The 25,005-nt window shown below is 50.4% G+C and overlaps 1 protein-coding gene across 1 annotated transcript in view; it reads right to left on the bottom strand.

Annotated features, from left to right (window-relative positions):
- Positions 1–13,813: 13,813 nt before the first annotated feature.
- PLEKHM1 (pleckstrin homology domain containing, family M (with RUN domain) member 1) overlaps positions 13,814–25,005 on the bottom strand; it is a 42,697-nt gene continuing 31,505 nt past the window's right edge. Inside the window, exons 8-11 of the mRNA XM_006897874.1 lie at positions 22,552–22,745; positions 15,828–15,891; positions 14,924–15,081; positions 13,814–13,925 (exon numbers count right to left, since the gene is read on the bottom strand). Of these exons, the coding sequence (XP_006897936.1) occupies positions 13,814–13,925; positions 14,924–15,081; positions 15,828–15,891; positions 22,552–22,745 (528 nt within the window). The remainder of the gene's footprint in view (positions 13,926–14,923; positions 15,082–15,827; positions 15,892–22,551; positions 22,746–25,005) is intronic.

Here is a 25,005-nt window from a genome sequence, read left to right as displayed (position 1 = left end):
GGACAGTGAATAAGGATGACAGAAGAATAATTGCCTTTGAATTGTGCTGGAGAAGAGTGCTCCCAAAAGAACAAGCAAGTCTATCTTGGAGGAAGTACAACCAGGATGGTCCTTAGGAGGCAAGGATGGTAAAACTTCATTTCACATAATTTGGGCATTTTGTCAGGAGGGGCCAGCACTTGGAAATGTGGAGGATCAGAGAAAGAGGAAGGACCCCCAACAAGAGGATTGACACAGTGGCTGTAAAACCAATGGGCTAACTCCAGCAACAATAGCAAAGTTCAACAGGACAACAAACACCAAATATTAGGAAGGTTGTGGAGAAATTGGAACTCTTATTCACTATTGGTGACAGTGTAATATGGTGCAGTCACTGTGGAAGGCTCTCTGGTGCTTTCTCAAAAAGTTGGAAATAGACATAGCATTTGACCCAGTAATTCTACTTCTGGAAAAATACCCTAAAGAAACTAGAGCCATGACTCAAACAGATGTATGCACATCCAAATTTGGTGCTGCGTTACTCATGATAGAAAAGAGATGGAAGTAACTCAAGTGTCCAATAACGAACGAATGGATAGGAAAACTATGGTGTAGTCACACAACGGAATATTATGCAGCATTGAAAAAAAAAACAAACTCATAAAGCATTATACAACATCAAGGAGAATATTATGCTGAGTGAAATATCTCAGTCACAGAAGGACAAATTACTGTGTAACACCACTGTTCAAAAATAAGACAGATGGGGGTAGGGTGGGCAGAGAATGGGAAAGAGTGGACATATAACAAAGCTGCATTAGAACAAATACATATGACAATAATCTGGAAAAAGGGGTGCATTGCTGGGTAGGCTGGGGAGGGGAAAGAAGAAAAAGAAAATGTGCAATAAGAAAAAAAGGAAAAATTATAAATTTTTTAAAAAGGTGGCTTAGGGGAGAGGGAATGGAGGAAGGGAAAAATGTGCAATAATGAATGAATGGAAATCTAACTTTTTTGTAATGTCATTAAGATCACAATAAAATAAAGTTTAAAACAATAAAAAAACTCTACAATGGGTTAGAGCATATTAGAGAACATATAGATAGCACAGGATAAAGCAAGGGTCATTATGAGTCATAGTTGACTCAATGGCACCAACAATAAAAATAAAAATGACTGTAGATCAGATAAGTTGTGGGATGACATCAGTAACATCAAACACGAAGACAGTAAAAGGCCACTGTTGTGTGGGGGAGGGCTGGGTGGGGAGAGAAGTGCAGCAATGAATGAATTGAAATCCAAAATCTCTGTAAATGTTCATTAAAATTATTAAAAAAAAATTTTTAAAAGAGAAAGTAAAAGGCCACTGGAATCGCAGGAAAGAAAGAAGAATCCAAAATGGATGTGAGAAGAAACTCTGAAACTTGCTCTTGAATGTAGTGAAAACATAAAAGGGCTGAACACAAGATTTCAAAGGTGACCCAGAAGACAAATCAAAATGTTATTATAATGAGTTATGCAAAGACTTGGAGTTAGAGAGTAAAAGTGAAAGGAAATGCCTGGCATTTATCAAGCTGAAAGAACAGAAGAAAAATCTTCAAATCTTAGGTTGGATTATGAATGAATCTATGGACAAAATACTTAATGGTAAAGGAAGCATCAAACCAAAATTGAGAGAATACACAGAGTTACAGTAGCAAAAAAGAATTAGCCTACAGGGAATAATTTAATGAAGTAGTACATAGTTAAGAACCAACGGTACTGTTGAAAGAAGTGCAAGCTGTATTGAAGGCATTGGTGAAAAGAGTCAAGGAACTGGCAGAATATTAACTGAGATGGTCAGTAAATGGATGTAATGCTGACTGGAAGAGTCTGTGTCAAATCTGGAAGCCAGTTACTTAGATGAGTCACTAGAAGACATCCATATTTATGTCCACTCAAAAAAAAGAAATCATCAAGCAGTATCAGTACTGTTCACTTTCTTCTACTCTTCATAGGATTCCAAATAATGGAGGATTAATGGTGTCAGTTTGAGGACTAAGGTGCTTCTGATTCAGAGCATAGTTTTTCCGACCACTGCATCTGAGAGCTAGACAATGAATAAAGATGACAGAAGAAGAATTGATGCCTTTGAGCTGTGGTGTTGGAGAAGAGTACTGAACATCCCATGGACTGTCAAAAGAACAAATAAATATATGTCTCGGAGACAGTGCATCCAGACTGCTCCTTGGAGGCAAAGATAATGAGGCTTTGCCTAAAATATACTTCAGGTATGTTGCTAGGAGGGGATATTTCTTAGAGAGGGACGTGATGCTCGGAAAAGTAGAGGGTCGGCGAAGGAGAGGAAGACCCTCAATTGGCACTGCTGCAATGGATTCCAATGTGTCAGGAGGTGTGAGGCTGGCACAGGCAGGATAGGACATAATTCACATCTGTTGTTCATAAGGTCGCTATGGGTGGTATTCAACTAGATGATACCTATTAAGGACATCAGTACTATCACACACAAGTAAAGTTTTACTGAAGATAAAACCTGATTCAGACCAATATGTGAAAAGAGAGTTATATTATTGATATTAGATCGATCTTGACTGAAAGCAGAGAGTATCAGAAAGATGTGTATACTCTGTTTTATTATGATTAAAGGTCTTCAATTATGATGATCATAACAAACTATGGGTAAGATGGTGAAGAGTAGAGAATTCCAGGACACTTAATTGTGCTTGTGCGTAAGTTATTCATAGACAAAGGGACTGTCATTAGAACAGAACAAAGGGACACTGAATAGTTTAAAATCAGGAAAAGTGTACATCCGGGATATATCCTTTCATGGTATTTATTCAAGCTGTATGCTGAGCAAATATTCTGAGAAGCTGGACTATATAGAGACAAATGCATCACCCAGTTTAGAGAAAGACTCATTAACAACCTGCAATATGCAGATGACACACTGTGCTTACTGAAGAAGACATGAAACAAGGCCTGATGATGTTCAAAGACTATATAGCCTTCAAAATGGATTAAACCCCAACATGAAGAAAACAAAAATCTCTATTACTAGACCAATAAGCACCATGATAAATATAGCATTTATCATCATGATAAATGGAGAAAACATTGAATTTGTTAAGAAGTTAATTTTTCTTGGATCCATGCACTGATGGAAGCAGAAGTCCAAGAATCAAATGAGGCTTTGAGAAAATGTACTGAAATCATCTCTTGAAAGTGTTAGAAAGCAAAGTTGTCATTTATAGTACTCAGGATTATTTGACCCATGTTATGGTATTTTCGATTGCCTCATATGCTTGTCTTTCTAATGCGAAACCTATACTTGGGCCAGGAGGCAGTCGTCAGAACAGAGCAAGGGAACACTGCATGGTTCAAAATTGGGAAGGGCGTACGCCAGGGATGCATCCTATCTCCATACCTCTTCAACCTGTATGCAGAACAGATTATCCGGGAGGCTGGGCTCCATGAGGAGAAATGTGGGGTCAAGATTGGTGGAAGATCTATCAACAATCTGCGTTACGCCAATGACACAACCCTGCTTGATGAAACTGAGGAGGACCTGAAGCACCTGCTGCAGAGGGTCAAGGACTGTAGCCTCCAATATGGATTAAGGCTCAATGTCAAGAAGACAAAGATTCTCACCACTTGACCAATTGGAAGCATCAGGATGGATGGTGAAGAGATTGAGATTGTTCACAGCTTTAGTTTGCTTGGCTCCACAGTCAACACTCTTGGCACCAGTAGCCAGGAAATTAAAAGGCGCATTGCCATGGCAAAGTCTGCTGTTAGGGACCTCTCCAAAGTACTGAAGAGCAATGGTGTCTCTCTGGAGACTAAGGTGCATCTGATACAGGCCATGGTCTTTGCTATCACTTGTTATGCATCAGAGAGTTGGACAATGACCAAGGAGGACAGAAGGAGAATTGATGCCTTTGAGCTGTGGTGCTGGAGAAGAGTATTGAGAGTGCCATGGATTGCCAGGAAAACAAACAGATTCATCCTGGAAAGGGCTAAACTGGGTGGCTCCTTGGAGGTAAGGATTCTGAGGCTTCGTCTAACATACTTTGGACATATTGTAAGAAGAGACCGGTCCTTGGAGAAGGACATCATGCTGGGGAGGGTGGAGGGACAGCGCAGGAGAGGAAGGCCCTCTATGAGGTGGATTGATTCGGTGACTGGGATTATTGGGATGGGAATGTCAGACAGTGCAATTGGCACAAGACAGAGTTTAGGGCTGTTGTACATAGGGTCTCTATGAGTGGCAAGCGACTCAACAGCACACAACAACAACATATGCTTGTGAAAGCTGGGCAATGAATAAGGAAGACTGAGGTGGAATTGATGTCTCTGAATTATGGTGTTGGTGAAAAGTACTGAATAGATTATGGACTTCTAGGAAAACAAGCTCATCTATTTTAGAAGTATAGCCAGCATGTGCCTTAGAAGCAAAGTAGGGGAAATTTCATCCTCGTACTTTGAATATGTTATCAAGAGGGATCAATCCTAGGGGAAAGACAACAAAGTAGAGGGCCAGTGAGAGAGAGAGGAGGACCCTGAAAGGGAGGGACTGACCTACTGTCTGTGACCGTGGGCTCAAACATAGCAATGACTGGGCAAGGGTTTCAGCAGTGTTTCTTCTATTATCAAAAGAGTCCCTGGGTGGTGCAAATGTTAACACATTGCTGGCTGGCTGCTAACAAAGGTTGGAGGTTTGAGTCCATCCAGAGACGAAAGTCTTATAATCTAATTCTAAATGAATCAGCCAGTGACCACACTACGGAGCACAGGTCTACGCTGGCACAGACAGGAGGTCACAGTGAGTCGGGGCCCACATAATGGCATCTGAAATTACTTCAAAACCTGACCTCTTTGAGCTATAACAGGGCAGGAAGACCAGGCAGCTTGCAAATAGTGACCATGTCCCGTTCATCCCAATCTCCTGGCCTCAGTCCTCGTATGCAGCTGCCACCAGGGTGTAACTGGCACCCGTAATACCATGGAGTTCAAAAAAAGAAATGAGGGTATTAGAGGCTCACAAGCATCAGAGGCTCTTTAGATCTTTTCCTTGCCCACCAAACCTTTAGCCTAAAGAACAAACTGAGACTCCATAAGGGGAAGTGAATGGCCTAGAACAACACAGCTGGAGGCATATCACAGAACACAGCCTGTACAACTCGAGCACAGAACACGGCCTGTACAACTCGATCACAGAACATGGCCTGTACAACTCGATCACAGAACACGGCCTGTACAACTCGATCACAGAACACGGCCTGTACAACTCGATCACAGAACACCGCCTGTACAACTCTTTTCTCTTTTCAGACTGCTTCTTCCTGAAAACTTCCTCAAGTTCAAGAACTCAGAGCAAGAGTATTTTAAAATATGCTCTGGTTTTGATTTCCCATATTAACATAAATGGAATCTGATGAGAAACAACTTCTTATCATACTGGGCTTCATTCTGAAACAAAGTCATTGAAAATTTTTTGGGTTTTTTTTGGTTTTTTTTTTTTTAAAAAGGAACTGAAATATTGGAAGGAGCCAAAAAAGAGAAGCAGACCCCTAACTTTCACATTCATCATTTCTTCTGAGTCTCCAACTTCTGAGAGAAAGGGAAGGCAAGTGAGGTCAGCCACAAGCTCCCAGAACCTTAGTTCATATTCACATACGTTTCAGAATACAGAATGGTTCAGATTTTAGAAAGGTAATACTGGCAAGGTTTGGGGCAATACTCTGTAAGTAATCTCATTTGTGTGTCTGCAACACCACCAATCTGTGGTGACTTGTGTGCGCTGTGATGCTGGACAGGAGCTCTGATGGCCTAGTGGGTAAGAAGCTGTGAATCTCCAGCTGCCCCCGGTGAGATTTATAGCCTCCAGTAACCTGCTAAGGGGTCAGCTATGAGTCAGGTCCAACTCAATGGCAATGAATTTGAGGTTGTGAGTTTATGATGTTAAAAGCTATGCCACTGATATCTTAACCAGCAGTCATCACAGTGGGCAGTCTTCAGTGACATGTCCAGACAAAAAAAAAAGGTTAGGAAGAAAGGCTTGATGCTCTTTGCCCAAATGGAACCGATGACAACACTATGGATTACATATTGTCCAGTGTAGTGCAGAGAGATGAGCCCCACAGAATAAACAGTGGCTGAAGCAATGGATTAGGCACACCCAAGATAGCACAAATGGGGCAGGATCAGGCTACAAGGTGCTGTGTGTGCATGGGATCTCTGTAAGACAGGGGCCATGCAAGGGCAACTAGCATTAGGATTTCTGTATCAAAACATGAATATTTATACTCAGTGGGATATATAAAGACAACCGATGGCCTGTAGGGGCCTAATAACATAGCTGCTGAGTGCTCGAAAAAGCCTGTGATTGGACCCCATTAGCTGCTCTGCCCAGGTCAAAGACTGCACTCTAGAAAACTCCACAGAGGTGTTCTATCCTGTCCTGCAGGGTCACTCTGAAGAGAATTGACTCCACGGCAATGAGCTTGAGCATCGGTGACCTCACAACAATTTAAATCAAAGTTTGCCACCAACTAACTTATGAAAACCCTTTGGCGCCCCAAAGTTTTGGAAGCACAGATGAGTGATGGTGAGTCGGTGCCACCCCGGTTTGTGGCTGGAATGCGAGGGTTGGTAAGCTATGTAACGAAACTGGTTGGAAGGACACTGGGCATCGGGCCAGACACTAAGCGGGTCTCCTTGTACCTGGCCCTGGCCCCGTGAGAATCGGCCCCCTAGTTCTCCCAGGGCGACTCACCTGGTATGAGCACTCCTCCAGCGGTGGACTGCTTCCATCCTGGACGGCCTCGTAGATGTTCTCAGAGCCACTGTGTGCCAGGCGCCGCGGGTACACCCAGGAGCCCGCCACACTGCAGGCCTTGAAGGGGCTGGCGCTCCCGAGGAGGCCGACAGAGGGCGCAGAGGGCGCAGCGGCGCGCGCCAGGTCGTCCAGGGACTGCGCGGGCCGCACCGGCGCGGAGGGCCGCATGTAGAGGGAGGCGGGCATGCCGGGCGCCAGGCTGGTGCGCTGGGTCAAGGCTCCTCGCCGCGACGGGCGGTACAGAGAGCCTGAGCGGCGCGGGGGCTCAGCGGGGGCGCAGTCAGGGCTCGCGGGCGCCGGTGCGCTCACGAACTGGTAGTCATAGGCCAGCGGCTCGGGGGCTGTGGGGCGCGGACCGTGTGCGGGAGGCGGCGGGGCCGTGGCGGGGCCCCCGAGCGCTGGCAACTCCCGCACGTACTGCGCGGGCAGGTAGAAAGGGAGATCGCCGGGCTCACGTCGCACGTGCCACCAGTGCTCGGTGCTGCGGTGCAGCAGCTGGTAACGCTCGTTGGGCTGGATGGCGACGCGGCGCCCGTCCTTGGCCGTGTACTCGAAGGGATGCTCCACCAGCACATACACGTTCTCCTCGACGTCCGCCGCCATGGCGGCCTCGGCGCTTCCCTGCAGGCGACAAAGAGGGGTTGGATGGGGGAGAGGTCAAGGCCTACCTAGGAGCACAGACGCTAAGAAGGAGGCCTGAGATGGAATGCGGACCCTGCACTCGTCCCATGTGCGCATAACCTCGATTTTCCTTATCTCTAAACTGGGCGGGATCTCTGGTGGCCTAGTGGATAAACAAAAAAGCAGGCAGCCAGCTGCTCTGTGGGAGAAAAATCTGCGATTTACAGCCTCTGAAACCCACTTGAGGGATCAACTATGAGTCGCTCCTGACTCAATGGCACACAACAAATTGGAAGTGGCGAAAGAGTGTTAACAAGAGACACCCTAAGACTCCCTCTCACACTTCATGACGAACCACAACAGCGCCTTCTTCCCTCTGTGAGATGTGAGCGGGTCTGTCCCATCCTCAGGAATTTGATAGTTCCAGGGAAGCCTTAGCTCAAAGAATTTGAATTATCAAATCACAACTGCCTAAAATCCTGCCTGGGCCTCGGTCTCCTTATCTGTAAAATGGGAAGAACAACCCAGCCTCCCTAGGGGAAATCTAAGGGTGCAACCTGCGGAGGTCAGGGCTGGGGCGCAGGCTCCAAGGGCGGCTCCTGTGTGGCTTCTGCCCGGAGATGCCTTGATCAGTCCCAGTGTCGAGCAGCAGAGCTGCGCCTGTCAAAGCTGGGAAACCGGTTCTCTCGGTTTTTCCTTCCCTACCCAGCGGCTTCCCGCAGATGTGAGCCCGGAGCCCGGCCGGCCCAGACTGGCCTGCACCGACCCTTGCTCTCCATCTTCCAGCTCTTATCCCCCGAGGGAGGCTCGGCCTCGAGGGCTGCAGCCCCTACTCCCGAGAATGACCTCTACACAATAGACTTTGTGAAAAAAAAAAAAAAAAAATGAAAAAAAAAAACAAACGAACAATAGACTTTGTGACAGTGATGGCCATGAAGTGTCCCCGGGGAGCCCCTTCCCAAGTTCTCCAGCAATGATCACAAGTTCCCTAAGTGCTTCAGCTCTGCTCCTGCGCGGTATTGCTGGAGGAACGGTGTTGCCTTCAAAGCAGAGTCCAGTCCTCTGGAAGCGGTTGATCCCTTCAGACTCTTACAGTGACCACACCTTCTCCTGTTCCACAAAGATGATTCCAGCAGGCGGAAGGTTGGTCGCGTGCTGAAGCTGAGGGACCCCAGGAACAGGTTTTTCGGGTGCATAGTGTTCCCTAGCCACACTTTACTCGACGCATTACAGAGACACTGAGAACACTGGCCTTCTGAAGGTGGGGTCTATGAGGGTCCCTGGGCTGAGCCATTAATTCCTACCGGTCCCGGGCCACGCACTCATTTAGGTAAGGCCGACCTCAGGGCGCCCATGAGCCGGGTGGGCGGAGCTGGCGGGTGAGTGCAGGTTAAATCGTTATCATCTCGCTGCTCGAGTCTTCCCAGGGCAAGTCTTCGAGACCAAGCCGACCAGGAGCTGGGGAAGGGAGCAAAGTCTCAAAAGGACGCTCAGGAGGGACTGGTGCTCCCAATTTCCAAAGCAGTTGTCTCTAGGAGGGCTGAATGCCGCCGCTGGGACCTGAAAGGACCTCGGGGACGGAGCACCGAGGGAGAGGACATATGGGGTGGGAGTAGACGCTTGGGGGCTGCGTTGCGCGGGTGCAGGAACCTGGGGTGAGGCAGGGTTCCGCCCCTGCGCCGCCCCCAGCAAGATTCATTGCTCTGGAGCCCCTGCGACTGAGACACCCTGTTGGACCCGACCCCATCGGCTGTCTCCGCTCTGAATCTCCAACTCCAAGCCCTCTCCTTGGACTGCGGCACCCCGCGCCGGCCCACCTCCGCCCTCCCCAGGCCTGTGGCTGGCGCAGCAGTACCGGGCCTAGAAAACTCCGAGCGGGGCTCCCACGGCGGGGTCACCGACAGATCGCGGTACCCCGCAGTGGGCGAGGTGGGGACCCACACCTCAACTTCCTCCTGGACCCTCTGGAGGTCGACAGAAGAGGAAGCTCCCAGAAACCAAGGACGGACGCGTAGCCAGGAGGCCCTGCGGGCACTGTTCCAGAGACAGGAGTCACTGCGGCGCCGCGCTGGGGTCGGCACAGGAGGTCTGGGCCCCTCCGGCCCCTGGCGTGAGGGCAGAAGCCCCCACTCCCGGGGCGCAGCTGCCCTGCGGTTCCTCTCTCGACGCGCACAGCTCTGTCCCCAGCACAGAGAGTTGGGGGCAGTGGCCACCTGCGCCCCCCACGGCCCCCTGTCCAACCCCGCACCTGGACGCACCAGCGTGCGCGCCTCCTTCTTCGCCTTCGCTTGTCCGGGCGGGCGCGCGGGAGCTCGCCGCCGGCGCTCCTTCTCTGTCCGCCGGACTCCCGCGCTGCTGGGTTTCCTGTTCTACAATCTAGTGAGGGAGGCACCGGCGGAGAGCGCCCGGCAGAACTTCCTCCCGGACTGGGCTGCGGCTGTGAGAGACAATCCCCGGTGTCCCGGCTTCCTGTCCCCTCTGGGCTGGGCCAGTGCCCCAGGAGCAGAGACGCCACCCTCTCCCCCTGCACCACCCGAGACCCTGATCCTCGGCCACACCTGGCAGTCTCCCCGGAGGAGGAGGCAACAGGACCAGGATGACCACTGAGTGGGCCTGGAGCCTCCCCGGCGACTTTTCCTGACCGGAATCACCCCCTACACGCCCCCCTCCTTTGCTCTCTGTGGAGGAAGGAGCCCTCTCCCCTCTGTCCCGAGTGTAAACTCAGAGTAACTCCTCTCTGGAGGCCAGGACCTTGAATCCAGCCCAGGGTCTCTCAGGAATCTTCCTGCTTTCTAAGGAAAGCAGCCTCCAGTTCCCTTGACATGAGCTGGACCACTCCACCGTGGTCTCATTATTGAGGGCCCTTAATGGAACAGGTGACCAGGCCCCACCTGACGCCACCTTCCCAGGGATGAGGGCTCGAGTGGTACGGAATCTGGCCACTCGCTTCCCAGAACGCCTCCATCCACCCCGCTAGGCTTTGCTCCTGACTGACTCCATTTTGAGGCAGCCATCTCCGCGTGCCTGAGGTCTGGTGGCAACCTGAGCTTTTCCAGGGCAGCCACTGGGCCAAAGTGAAGATTCACGTCCTTGGTGCCTAGCAAGCTTAGAAAAATGAAGCTGGAGGGCCTGCCCTACTGGTCCCAGGGTGACCCAGCATAGTGACCACAGCTATGTGATCAAGGTCCTTGCTAGGGGTAGGGAGGATGTGTCAGCTCTCCCACCCAGCTCTACCACTTGCTGGCCTTGGGATATTTATTTGCCTTGCTGGCCTTGGGATATTTATTTGCCTTATCTCTGCATTTTCTTTCCTTCTCAACTTGATGGTACGTAACAGCCTTCCTGTAAACTAGGGGTAGTAACACCTATAGGACTGTTGGGAAGATGAAATGAGAGGTACTTAGTACAGTGCCTCACATACAGGAAATGAGACAGGTTATTAGTATCACCACTTTCATTATTAAATGAACCTTCCTGCTCTTTGGGTTTGGATCGGGATCTGCAAGCCTCACTTTCTTCTTTCAGCAGGAGGAGGGGAGGGGGGTTAGGGGGGCTGAATCCAATGGCAAGGCAGTACCTTGGTCCTCTACTGGGCCTGCCTTCCCTGAGTCCTCACAGCTATATCCTCTTCTCTAAACCCCACCACCTACTGCTTCCAGAAGGGGGTACAGCTGGGCTCCTAGGATGGGCAGAAGATGCTCCCTACAAGGGAGGAGCCTGTGCCCAGGGCCCCGAATGGTCTGCAAGTCCCGCTTTCCTAGAAGTTAGTCCAGTTTCCCTGTACTGCACCAGCAATGGGGTTGATGGGTTTTCCCTCCTGGTCCCCTGGAACTTCATCAACTGACAAGTCCTTAAAGCTATCAGTCCTGAACTAGTGGCCCTGCTCCGTCCCTCCTCTCTGACACCCCCCCCCCCAAATAACAGAGAGATCTTCACGTCCTATGACACTTGAAGCCCAGGAAAAAAGCCATTTTGTGGGACTTTCAGGCCACAGGCTCCAGCTGTCACATCTGAGCATTATATGAGTAAACCTCTCAAGGCCCCTCACTTTCTCTGTGCTCACTCTGGGTACTCCAGCCCGTCTTCAATGTTTACCCCCAACTTCTGAGCTTTCTTCTGCCAGGGGACTGGCTACGGGCAGGGGAAGCCCTATCACAGACAGTAACAGATGGCTGTGATCTCTCCCTACTCAGAGGCAGTGTCAGTATTTTGAAGCAAAACCAGTGATTTAGAAAGATCAGGACTTTACTGCAAAATCATTCAAAAGTCACACAGCAGCAGCTCCTTCATTGCATTGCAAAGCACTTCTCAGGGCCGAAGCCCCACTCCCAAGAAACAGTTTATTGCATAAAATAACAGTTTTTAAAATAGTGTGGGCACTGCTGAGGCTCTGGCCAGCTTTCCACTGTAGGTCAGGGGAGTCAGAGTCAGCGTATCCTAAGCATTAGCAGCTTTTTAGTAATGGGGAGGGGTGCATCCTAATGCTAATAGTGCCCGGGGTAGGAGAAGTGCCCATCGACTAAAGTGAGCCCAGTCAGGACCTTGACCACTGCCTCCAAGGGCAGCTTTGGAACTTGCAGGCCTGAGAATAGAGGGCTAGGCTTAGGTGGCAATGCCTATCCCACGTGGGGTTCCTGCCAGTGAGGACTGTGGGGCATTAATGCTGGCTGCCTAGGGGTTAAGGGGCCAACCTTCTTTCTTAAGAGGCTTTGGCGTGCTGGGCACAAGTGGGCACCATCTTCCATGACGAACAGACAGAGAAGCTGTGCGTCAGCCTTCCTGCTCTTCCGCCTGCCTACTACCAAATGTACCATGTGACCTATTGCACGATGCACCGGGCACCACAGAGCTGGCCAGGTGACTCAGCAGAATCACCCTGGGGGAGAAGTGGGTAGGGTCATCCTTTGACAGTGACAGATGCTGGCCCCACTTGAGACTTCCCATTCCCAGCTCAGTGTAGGTAAAATGGTCTAAGGACCCCAGGAAAGCTGCAAAAGGATCATGCCAACATTTCCCTCAAAGCCCCAGGGGCCCAAACATCACACTTCAGAAACAATTCCAGGCCCCACTCCAACCCCAGGAGCTCCTCAAAGGCAATGCTGCTCCAAAGAACGTGTCCAGTCTCTGGTGGCTCCTCCTACTGGGCACATCCGATGAAGCTTTGTGAATTAATGGCTTTTAAAAGTGAAGTAAAGGATCCTTCCACAGGTATAGCTTCTCCCACGGTTCTTGCGCCGCTTGACAGTGGGGCTGCCACTCTTCTCCAAACGACAGCGCCACTTCATGGTGTAGAGCTTGGTAGCCATAGTGCCTCTAGTTCATCCCTTGGCCTGGCTTTGCTGCCCTCACCGGAGGCCCAGCCCATCTCTCTGCCAGGGCAGGTGTCAGGCAGGTGGGGTGGTCGCATGAACCCACTGAGATGAGCCAAGAGCGCTGCAGGAGCACCCTGCCCCTCTGCCTGCAGGTGCGGTGGGAGTGAGGAAGGCGTCAGGGTGGAGGGTGGGCAGGACGATGCTCCTTCTAAAGAACAAGGAGGGCTCAAAGTGCTGACAGTGCTGGGTTTGAATCACTTCCCATTCTTCTGCTGGGGCCAGGCCCCACACTAGAAAAGAGCTAGGGGTCTCTGACACCAAGAAAGAAGATGGGATTTTCAGGTAAGTAGGTTAGGGGAGGGGAGAGAGAGAACACAGGGTATCCAATGGGATGGGGCTAACCCCACCCTGCCCGGTGGGCAGTTTGGCACGTTGTTCTTGAGCTGTCAGTGCCCAAGGAGGGCAGAGGAAAGGCACCAGGTCTGACGACAGGCTCTGTCTCACCCGTGACCCACCTGCCAGTGTCCACCACCAGGACAGGCCCGAGTATCTCCTGCCTATTTTGCTCAGGTGACAATGTCTGGATTTCTCGGGTGACTAGTGTAGAGTCAAGAATAAAAAAATATTTTCTGTTGAAATATGAAAGTGAGGGGGGGGTAATCCCACCTTAAAAAAAATCCTAGCCTTTTTAATCAGGAATGTAGAATTGAAAATGCTTCCCAAGTCTCATTTCCACAGTGTTTTTCACAGCCCTAATGGAGATGAGCTGGGACCTGGTGTGTACCAAGCGTCCAGCAGGAGAAGACAGCTCATGGAGGAGGCAGCTGGTGGCATCAGCCTCGTGCAGCAGATGGCAGTGGGGAGGGCGGTGGACACTGAGGGCTCCCCTGCCTTCCCCAGGCACTCCTGCGCTCATCACATCTGAGTATCCCTGGCTGGGAGACGCTGCCACACTTTGAGATAGTACTTTGAGAGTAGCCCAAGGTGGATGGCAAACCCAGCTGGGAAGGCTGAGCCGCACCTGACCCTCGTGGGCCCCAAGGTGGGGGCAGGAGAGGGATTAGGTGAGGGCGTTCTGTTCTTGGTACTTGCGCCAGCGGGCACAGCGGGGGCAGCCCTTCTTCACCACGGCCTGGCAGCTCTGGTGGAAGACAGTCTTACACTCAGCACACCTGGGGAGAGAGTGGCAAGGGCAGCTGTGTGAAACCGGCCAGAAGCCTCCCTGTGGCCCAGCTGGCCAGCGCTGACTGTCACGGGGAGGCTGTGATCCACTCTGCCAGCCAGCGCGGGTGGGCCTCCCCACACCCCAAGAAGAACCAAAGCCTTTCCCGAAGAAATGCTGATCTGAAAGCTAGCGGGACATTCTGATCTTCTCTGGTCTCGTTCATTTTTCAAAAATGCTGTTTGAGATTCAGTAAATAGATTTCTTGTCTATGTTTAAAACACTGAGCAGTTGGTTTGGTGCCAATAGATAATGATAATGAAAACAAAAACCACTGTTCAGAGGCTGCACCTCACCAGGGAACACTTTGGCTAGGGGATACTTGCTGAAAATTAATTCTAAAAAGAAAAAAAAAAATCAAACCCCTAGTTTGGTTTTCCAGTCCCATGTGGATCGGAATGAGAGATTGCTGGATGAATTTTTTTTGCATTTAGAGGCACCTGCGCTATGCTGTTAAAAGTATTCAGACATCCTGTACCAGTCAGATCCAATTTGACGGTACACACACACACACAATAATAATAAAATAAAATAAAATTTAAAAAAAAAAGCATTCAGACAGCTGATCAGTAACTGGAGACACGATTCTAATTACAGCAGTAGCCACTGCGTCAACCCTCCAGGGCAGGAACTCATTTAATCCATCCTCAACCCATTCAGAGATGACAAAACTGAGGCTCAGAGAGGCCCCTGTTCAGAGGACCTGCACCCACCTCTTCCAGAGGCTCAGCAGAGTCCTGAGAGGGCTCATCTTGACCCCTGAGCTGGACTGGAGCCAGTCATGACCGCCCAGGGCATGGGCTGCTCCAGACAACCTCGTCCCCCACCTTGGCACTGACACAAAGGGCAAGTTCATTCAATACGTTCCCACAAAATGGAACTCGGTCTGCTGCCCCGGAACACTCGGACCGGACTGTGGGTGTGCGTGGGGTGAGGTGTCCTGCATACCTGATGGTGGTGTCAAACTCAAAGGGGAAGATGATGTCATGGTGGTGGCAGATCTGGCAAATGAAGCCACGCTGGGTGCACAGGTCGCAGTGATAGACGTGCTGGGAGGCGAAATCGATCAGGGCCTGGAGGAAGGCTTCGTATGTGCCCTCTGCAATCTGCGGAGAGCAGACACAGGCCGCCAGGCCTTTTAGGTGGGAGTTCCTGACACAGCGATGCATGAAAAGGGGCTGCAGATGCCCTCGGCTGCCTTCATGAAGGACGTTCAACCCCAAGGTTCCGCTTGGCCAAGAGAACCTCCTTCAGTAGAAGGATCCAGCCCTCACCGTGGGATGCCTACCTCTGGCATATCTCAGAGACTGAGTGGGTTTGATTCCAGCTATCACAGTAAAGTGACTATAACAAGAACATTATGTTTAAAGGTATGTAATATACAAAAGTTACATTTATACTATATTATAGTATATAAAGTGTGTCTATGGAAAAGTTTGAAGTACTGGGAGAATTTTCCAGATGCGACTGTGATGTGAAGTGACCACATGCTGTTGGAAAATGGAGCTAAACAGACCTGCTTAATGCAGGGTGGCCACAAACCTTTAATCCATGAAAAATGTGCTGTCAGTGAAATGTGCCCTCTCCTTGAGGAAGGAGTGTCCTGTGCCCAGGGGAGGAGTCCAGAGGCAGAGGAGGGGCTGAGGAACTGTGACCCTGGGGTTCAATGAAGGAACTGCTTATTCCAAGGGGACTGGGGGCGAGGAGAGCCTCATCACTGCAACATGGAGACTAATTCTGAGGCACTGAGAAGCTGGCATTCACACCCACTCCCCAAACCCCTTCCAGATCCTTCTAGGAATAAGCTCTCTCTCGTGAGGCTGGGGACTGGAGGAGTGCATGAACTTCCTACCTGCTGAAGGTCAACAACGCTGTACTTGTGGGGAAACTCCAAGAGATAATTCCTGTGGTTGAGCCTTCAAAGAAAACAGAAGACATTCCTTAGGAGAGTCTCAATGAGCCAGTCCGACCTGTGGTATTTGCTTCCATTCCCTCAGCTGTTAAACAGGCCTGAACCCACTTGTCCCTTGCCTGGCGGTGGTCAGGAGCACCGCTCTACTAGAGATGGTGGCTCTGGTCAAGTGGTCAAGCTACTTCAGCTCTCTGAGCCTCAGGCTTCTTGCTGTGAGAAACAGACTTGTTTTGAGGACTAAGTAATTTCTTTCAAGAACCTAGCACTGTACTAGCACACAGTGAACACATAGTTAACAAAGGATGACAAGGAAGAGGAACATCTGACCTTCGTGTTGACTCGTTCCAGTCTCAGGCAGTCCTGTGAGGCAGGCACTATTCAGTCCTCAGAGGGGTTCACCTGCCCGAGCCCACACAGCTGGTAAGCGGCACAGCTAGAGTCTGGAGTCTGGCTCCAGAGCCTGTGCCTTCACCCGCCTTGAATGTCCCCAGATGGTGGCTGTGGGGACGGCCACTACTATGTAGTGTGCCGGCCACAGTGCTGGGGATAGAAATACACAGGGCGTGGAAGGCCTCTGTCCCCCTGCAGTCCTAGTCTAGAGAGGGACAGACATTCAAGAATGCACCTGGTTTCGATGCTATGCGAGAGGACCTGGGGCGTGAAGCCCTGCAGGTTCCATTTCAGAGGTGGGGGCAGGGCATGAGGGCTCAACTACCAGTGTGGCTCTGGTTTCCACACCAATGGCAGGGATCCCACTGGTGACATCCTGAGGGGAGAGAGGAAACACCTGCAGAAGTCCCCCTGCCTGGCCTGTGTGTATGTGTTTGTGTGGGTTCTCGGGGCAGGAAGAGAATGCTCTAAGTCAGAGGAAGCTGGGGTCACACTGCGCATCTGGGGGAATGGTGACAGAACTGCGAAGCATCTGGAGTGGGGGCTTGCCTCACCCCCACAGCCTTAGCGGTGGTCCAAGGTAGCCCTATCTAGAGCAGAGATGGTAGGTCTCACAAATCAGACAAGTGCCATATGGGGGGGGGAGGGGGAGGATGTTGCTAATAGGTTTCTTCAGCAAACTTCCAGCTTTCTGGAAACAGGAAGCTGCCATTTATCACCAGGAAAATATGGGCTGTGGGGGGTACACAGGCTGGCCCTGAGCTGGCAGGAAGGGAGGAGCTGACTGGATAGAGAGATATCCGTCATCTGTCCTTGTCCACTGTCCTGAAGTCCTGTGTGCCAGTCAGGCCCTGAGCTTCCCTGCAAGCCACCATCTCCTGGAATGTCATACCCTCAGCCACAAGGCCTTGCAGCTGGCTTCTCTCCACAACACTCAGCCAAGACCAGAGAGGAGAGCGCCACCTCTCAGTCCAACCTGGGGTAGAGAAATCCACATGCACTGGGCACACCCTAGGTCTACTCAGGCCCTCAGTTACTGCCCCACACAACGAGAAGAGCCTTCTCTGTTCTCTGCGCTGGAGCTGACTCCTTAGGGAAGGGATGACTCCCTAGAGAAGACTCCTCAGGGCTCCCTGGAAGATGGGAGGAGATGGCTTCATTCTAACTCCCATAAACAACAAAGTGAGGGGACAGGAAAGGGCACTAGTAAGGGGCTGAGTCTGATTTCCAGTTTGTGGGATGTGGTGGGTGGTTTGGGTGTTACTATCCCCTGGGATGTTGGGAGGAGAATCTGAGGGGTGGTGGGTGAGCACCTTCTGAGGGGTCCTTCACGAAAGCCTGAGCGGACAGACTCAGACTTCTCTGCCTCTTGGAGACACAGCTATGCCCCAAGTCTGCTCTTTTCTCTCAGAGCACTCAGCCAGACTACTGCCACAAGCAGAGGGCACTGCCACCCCAACCTGATACCTGTACAAAGCCTGCCCATTCTTCTCACTCCCTCTCCCTCTCAGTTTCCACTGAGGCTGACTTAGTTCAAGCCCTCTCATCTCCCTGGATTAATTAATCACTCTACTAGCCTTTCCCTCCAGCCCAATGCTACTAACCAAAGCAGTCTTTCCTAAAACCCAGAGCAGTGTGATAGTTCCTTGTTCACAGATGCTCACTGACTCTCCAGCCAAACACCTCGTGACACACAGGACCTTCCAGTCTGGCTCCTGAGCACACCTGGTCCACGCCCCGGACTCCAGCTGCCCTGGGCCCTTCATAGGCCCCGGTGTTTGTTTGGATGGAGCTTGAAGACATTAATTATGCTGAGCGGATCACATAAGAACAAATATTGTAAGACTTCACTTATTTACCAGGGGTGAGGGAAGGTGCAAAGGCAGGTTAATGGGTGATGGAAAAATCACATTAATTAAGGGTAGGACTGCAGAGATGATTATTACAATTGCCATTGACAAGTTGCATACCTGTAAAAAACTGAATTGGAAAACTGTGTCTAACAGATATATTGACAACAACAACAACAACAGAGTAGCTGTTGAGGCACTTACATCCAACCACAGATCACGTGGGACTGGCTCCTCGGTTGGAGGTTCTGGGCCATGGATTCCTGGGACATCCCAGTGAACTGGACTAATGTTGTGCATTTTTCTGTTCTACTTCCTAGCTTACTGTATAGTTCTTGGGGTCTTAAAATCTTGCAAGTGGCCATCTCAGGTACAACTGACCTCTACTCAGGAATAGAGGAAGGAGAATCAGGAACAGGAGGAGGGCAGCCAGAATGTTCCTTAGAACCAAGAGCAGTGAGGCTTTGCCTCATAAATTTTGCGCAGCCTTCAGAAAAGGACAGCAAGCTTGGAAAAGCGGAGAGTCAACAAAGGAGAGGAAGACCCTTGGTGAGATGTTCTCAGAGTGACTCACGGTGACTTACAGACTGTGACTCATAGTGATGTCGTCAACTAGAAGGCCCCTAACCACCACCACAACAAATGCTGTAAATATAGCCAGGCATATAGTACAGCGGACAGGAGGCACAGTTAGGTAAACTTCATAGCCATAATAAAACCACTGAAGGGACTGAGTCATTGGGCTTGAAGGCATAGGATCACAGTCTCAGGAGACACTGAAGTCAACACAGCCCACAAAGACAATGCTCAATACTCCACTTTGATCTGTTTTATAGCTGGGAAGGCTGATGTGCAGATAAGTGAAAAAGCTTCCCTTAGCGACACAGCTCCTTGGCTCTCTCCCTTGCTGCGTGTTGACCCTAAAATGGAATTCCCACAGGTGAGGCCTGCCTGGCCCCAGGCTGCTGCAACCAGGAATTGAAAGCTTTCAAATGTCCATCTAAGATACAATGAATGGTATCTTCCTGTAGAAAGTAGAATGGAGAAAACCAAACATTCAAGGAAACAATTAAAAGGGTTTATAGACTATATGAACGAAAGCTTCTGTTACCCTGAGAACAGAAGAACTAGATGACTACTGCTGACCATTCTGTTTACGTGTACAACCAAAGGTCGTGGAAAGTGTGTGTGTGGGGGGGGAAGTAGGGGGGATACAAATAATAAAAAAAGACCAGATTTACTGGTCTGATAGGGGACTTAGCACCTCCCCTCTAGACTAGAGCTGAAGCCACTCCTGGACATCAGCTTTTGGCCAATCAGTCTGAAAAATGAACAATAACAAATGTGAGGAATTTGCTCCTCAGGATAATCAACCATATGTGACCAAAAAGGCAAAATTTGCCCCCAAAACCAAGCTCAGAAGGCAGGCAGGAAGGAGCACAGAACTTACAGATGAAAAAAAAAAAAAAAAGAACTTACAGATGAAGTGGAAAGAACGTTGTTACATTAAAGGAATTGCAACCAATGCCATGAAATGGAATGTGTAAAATTTACTGAATGGGGAAGAAATTTTCTCTGTAAACTTTCACCCAAATAAAATATGTTGTTGTTGTTGTTATGTGCCGTCGAGTCGCTTGCGACTCATAGCGACCCTATGTACAACAGCCCTAAACTCCGCTCTGTCCTGTGCCAATCGCACTGTCTCTGACACTCCCATCCCAATTATCCCAGTCACTGAATCAATCCACCTCATAGAGGGCCTTCCTCTCCTGCGCCGTCCCTCCACCCTCCCAAGCATGATGTCCCTCTCCAAGGACCGGTCTCTCCTCACAACATGTTCAAAGTAAGTTAGACAGAGCCTCAGAATCCTTGCCTCCAAGGAGCCACCCGGTTTAACCCTTTCGAGGACAAATCTGTTTGTTTTCCTAGCAGTCCATGGTATTCTCAATACTCTTCTCCAGCACCACAGCTCAAAGGCATCAATTCTCCTTCTATCCTCCTTGGTCACTGTCCAACTCTCTGATGCATAATGTTAAAAAAAGAAAGAAAGAAAGAAAATATTCCCAAACCCCAAATGGGTCAAGATCCCACCCATCTTTCTTCCTTGGAGCACCTGGTGGATTTGAATGTCTGACGTTTCTGTTAGCAGTGCAAAGTGTAATGCTCTAGTGCCACCAGAGCTCCTTAAAACAATAATTTGGCTTAACTAAAAAAAAATAATTTAAGTACTGTGCTATCGTAAGAATGATCCAGTGGGGTCAAATTGACAACAGCAACTTGAGAGATGAGAAAAGAACCTTAGAAGGCTGTACATTTATGTTAATGTAGAAGGAACAGCTCAGGTCAGAAAAGGAGGGTGAAAATGTAACTGATGCCACTAAGCTGTACATGGTGAACTGTTGTACTGGTTAAATTTTGCCATTTATAGTCTCAACAACAAAATACACACAATTAAAGGAGGACCAAAAGGACCTTGCAAACAAGCCCTCAGTGTAGATGCCATCTTCTTCAGGAGCCCTGTGGCCCTTTGGGCCTTGCCCAGGCTGGTCAGGTGTCTTCCCTCACAGCACATGCCATGTTGACCCCGGTCATGTGTCTGAAGATCTTCGAGAGGTCCAGGAGAGCTGGACTGTGGTCCACAAAGTGCCACCCTGACAGCAGCCAGTGGGGAGCCAGTGAGGGCTATGTGCCTCCCCACCACTCAGGAAGGTCAAGGGCACACAGCAGTTTCTGGTCTATTTTATGGATGAGAAAGCTGGTGCTTGGACAAGTGAAATAACTTCTGCTAGTAACACAGTTCCCCTGTCCCATGCTGCTCCTCAAGTGGACCATCCACAAGCATGAAGTTTGCCCTGAGGCTGGGCACACACTAGGCAGGCATGAGAACACCGGAATAGGGAGGAGGCCAGCGGGCTGCAGTGTGGACTTGGTCAGAGACAGGTGAGTACAGCAGCATGAACAAGTGGTCTCCCAGAGACTAGAGCAGCTCCCGAGGGCCAAGCACCTTGCTTTCTGGTTCACTTTGGCTGAGCTCACAGGGTGGTGATGAGGAAGGTCAGAGCAAGAATTCTCATCAGGCACCTGACCTGCACATGGTCTGCAGGCCTGTGGGAGTGCTGGGCCCCTGGATCAAGGAGGGTGACGAGGCCCCATATGGTCTCAGAGATTTCACCACTCTGTCAGAGGGCAGGAGGACAGACTCTGGAGCCCTCATGGGACCTTGTAGCAGCTGGGAATGAGTCAGCACCTACTAAGAGGGAACGATCCAGTCATTCAGCTGATGACGGAGGGTAGAGCCTCTGAGGTCCCCTCAGCACTGTCCCTAGAGGTCTTTCAGTTCTTTCAAGTCCTGTGAAGAGGCCTAGGCATATCTGGTTTCTCTGGGAGGCCTGTGAAGGGCTCCCCTGTCCTCTTCACCTGACAGAACCTCCCTGTGGCACCCTCTCAAGAATCCTGCAGACCTGCACTGGTTTCAGGGGAGTTAGATCCACAACTACAGCAGGGGTGCTGCCCCTCAGAGAGGTGGTCTCTGAACCAGACCTGTGGAGAGGAGGGACCCTAGACAGGCACGTGAGTTACTTAAGTTCAAGCAAGCAGCAAAGACAGACATCTCAGATTAGGCACGGGTCCCAGTTCCTTTGCCTGTGGTCTGCCCAGCAGAGTCCTCAGGACAGCTGGGCCCCACAGATGGCTGCAGTCTGGGTTGCAGGACTAAGATGTGTCTTCTCTTATCCCTCTGAGCACTGAAGATCCTGAGGCTCCCTGGGCACCAAGAAGCTTCTCGAGAGGCATCCTGACAGTTCCACCCCAATCTCACCTTCTTTGTAGAATTTTGGCAGAGACGCAGACATGAACTGACTGGAGATGAGATGAGGGAGGTGAGAGCCCTCAGGCCCAGCCCTCACCCACCTCTCCAGCCCACCACTCCCCACACTTCCCCACTCCCCTCTCCTCACTCTGGTCCAGGTTCCTTCTAGGTCTGTTTCCCCTCATGGCCTTACCCAGGCTAGTCTTTCTACCTGGAATACTCTTTTCAACTCCTAGGTCTCATCCTAGAAGTCCCTTGCCCCAAACTGGGTGAGTATCCCCCTGGCTCTGGATTTACCTTTTCCTCTCAGCTTCACCCCTAGTTACTCATCTACCTTCCCCACCAGACAGAAACTTCAAGACACCAGGAACTGGGTATTTTACACACTTGGCCCAGGGCTTGGCATTTAGTATGTTCTCAATTAATAGCTGTTGACTAAAGCAAGGAACCGATGAGTAAACAAACAAAACACTCCCAAAGCATGCTACAGTTTGCCAAGCCCTCGGAAGGAGCTCTTGGCCCACCCGGGCATTTTTGCCAGGCAGATGCCTTGCCCAGGCTCTGCCCCTGGCCCCCCATCGTGTATCTCGATCTCCATCCACGCCCCAGTGCTTACCTCTTGCTTAGCTCCTTCAGGGCCCCACTTCGGCACAGGCTCAGGTAATCCCCCAGAAGCTTCAGCTGCTCCCGCCTCCTCCCTATGAGGTGCATCTGCTCCACGTGCTCGTACAGGGACGCGTTCACCAGCTGCAGGTTGATGAGAGGCTGGGCCTGGATTTGTGTCAGGAACTTCAGGGCCTGCCGGCAGATCTGAGGACACCACCAGGCATCAGGGTGGGGAAGGACGGCTGTTCAGTGAGCCATTTGGGGCCAGGCACAGTGTCACCTCCTCATTCATCCCTGAAACCACCCTCCAAAGGAAGTTGTGCCATCCTTATTTCACAAATGAGGAAACTGAGGCTTGGAATGAGTCTACACCCTCTGGTACCATTAGGATTTGACCGCCATTCATCTGATCTCAAGGCGGCCTGCCCTCTGTGCAGGGTGCCAGCTGCTGCCCCTCCCGGGCCAGGTTGAGTTGGGGGGTGGACTGCTTTTGTCAACACCTCTTTCCTGCTAGGCCTCCAAGACCCCTCCCACTATTTCCTGTTCTCCCAGCCCTCGTCTTCCTGCCTGAAGGAAAGAGGCACCCTCCCCTGGGTCCTGACTCAGGAACCAGGTGACTGGCCTGAGTCAGGCTACAGGCGCAGGAAGTCACAGATTAGACGTAGCTCTGCTAGAGTGTTGCTCCTCCATCCACATCCAGTCTCTACATGGAGCTAAGTACTCAGTCTGCCTCTGCCAGCTGGTGAAGGTTCTGCCATCAGTCCTGGCCCTAATGACAATGGCAGATTTTGAACATCGACTGTTTGTTAGATGTTAGGCTAACAACCTCAACCTCATCCTCTCCTAATCTTCAAACCAACCAACCAACCAAACAAGGTGTCATCCTCCTCACCTTACAGATGAGGTAAGTGAGGCTCAGAGAAGCTGAAGCAGATGTATCTAATCCCGCCTCTAGGAAGTGGAGCCCAGGCTGAGGTGTCGTCTGCACACCAGGCTGCCACTCTGACTAATGGGACACTTCTTGCCCGCAGGTTGAACACTGCTGTGAAAGGACGGACGGGCTGAAGCTTTCTCCCTGGTGGACTCCTGGACTTGAATCCTGTCTCTACCAACCTCCTAGCTGCATGATCTTGTAAAATGTAACCTCTCTGTGGTTCTGTTTCCTCCTCTATAAAATGGGGATAATAAAAGCTCTTTCCTTATGGGGTGACTGTGGATTTAGAGGCAAAGAGATTAGACACATAAACTTCTGGTGCAGAGAACGTGGCATATCCTCAGTAAATGTGAACTGCTAGTAAGAGTCCGTGGGGGCCTGCTATGGCCCAGATGTCCCCTTGACAGAATGCAACAGGGAGACCCACCACACTGGGAGGATTGTCACCCAGTTCCCCCAGCCTTTCTCAACCTCTTCCAATGGACCCTGGATCCCTGAGGAGCCAGCCCCACTCCAGCTGAAGGGTAGCTAGTGGTGAAACCAGCTCTCTCCTCTCTGTGACTTGGATAAATGGCTGCTCTTGAGCCCCAGCAGAGCAATTCCCACGCCTCAGCCCCAGGCCCTGGGTGAGGCTCAGATGAACCAGCACACAGGAATGTGTGCTGAAAACTGCCAAGCACTGTAGATAGGCAGGGGCTTCGTGCTCCCAGGGGACTGGGCTGATTCTGTGGGCGAGGAGGAGACAAAGAGACCTCAGCCCTGGGCTGAGTGCCCGTAAGGTGCCAGCTGGGGTTGGCACAAGTGGCTTAGCCAGAGTGGCACATGCAACAAAGAGGCCTCCAGCTCCGAGCCAGTCCCTTTCTACTGTGAATGTCCCAGGTCGGCAGTCTGAGAATTAGGTATTTCCTGACCTCACGTATGCCTAGGAAATGATTTTGTTTTCTGGTCAGGAAATGGCACAAGGATCTGCAATGGACAAGGACAAGGTGCAGTGAAAGTATCGAGGTCTTGGAAATACTCAAGGTACTTTAGGGTTCTTTGCATTTTTGAGTTTCATTTCCTCTGTATAGTTAGTTAAATACTTAACAGGGTTGAGAACAAGAGAAAAAAAAAGTTAAAGTGAAGCCAATTTCTCTGGTGGTTTCTCTCCTCCTGAGGTAAAGGTCAACACAGGCTACTGGGGGTGGGGGCGGCGCAGAGGGTCCCAGGAGGACTGTAATCCCAGTTTCTCCATGGAATTGATTCTAAGGATCACCTTCCCTGCTCTTTGGCCAGCATACAGCCCAGGGCCGAGGCTGCAGGGCTGGCAGGCCTTGAGTCTGAAGGAAAGCAAAGAGCTCTTAGTAGTAATATAGTATGTAGGCTGCTGTACTGCTAGCCAGAAGGTGAGCAGTTCAAATCCCACAGCTGGAGAAAGAGGGGCATTCTCCTTCCATTAAGATTTATCATCTCATCAAGACAACCATGAGATATCATCTCACTCCAGTAAGACTAGCAAAATTTAACAGAACAGCAAGCAACAAATGCTGG

This window comes from Elephantulus edwardii, unplaced genomic scaffold (genome assembly GCF_000299155.1).
Source record: "Elephantulus edwardii isolate Elephantulus edwardi_28Jun2011 unplaced genomic scaffold, EleEdw1.0 scaffold00216, whole genome shotgun sequence".
NCBI classification, from domain to species: domain Eukaryota; kingdom Metazoa; phylum Chordata; class Mammalia; order Macroscelidea; family Macroscelididae; genus Elephantulus; species Elephantulus edwardii.
This window is presented reverse-complemented; position numbering and strand designations above follow the sequence as displayed.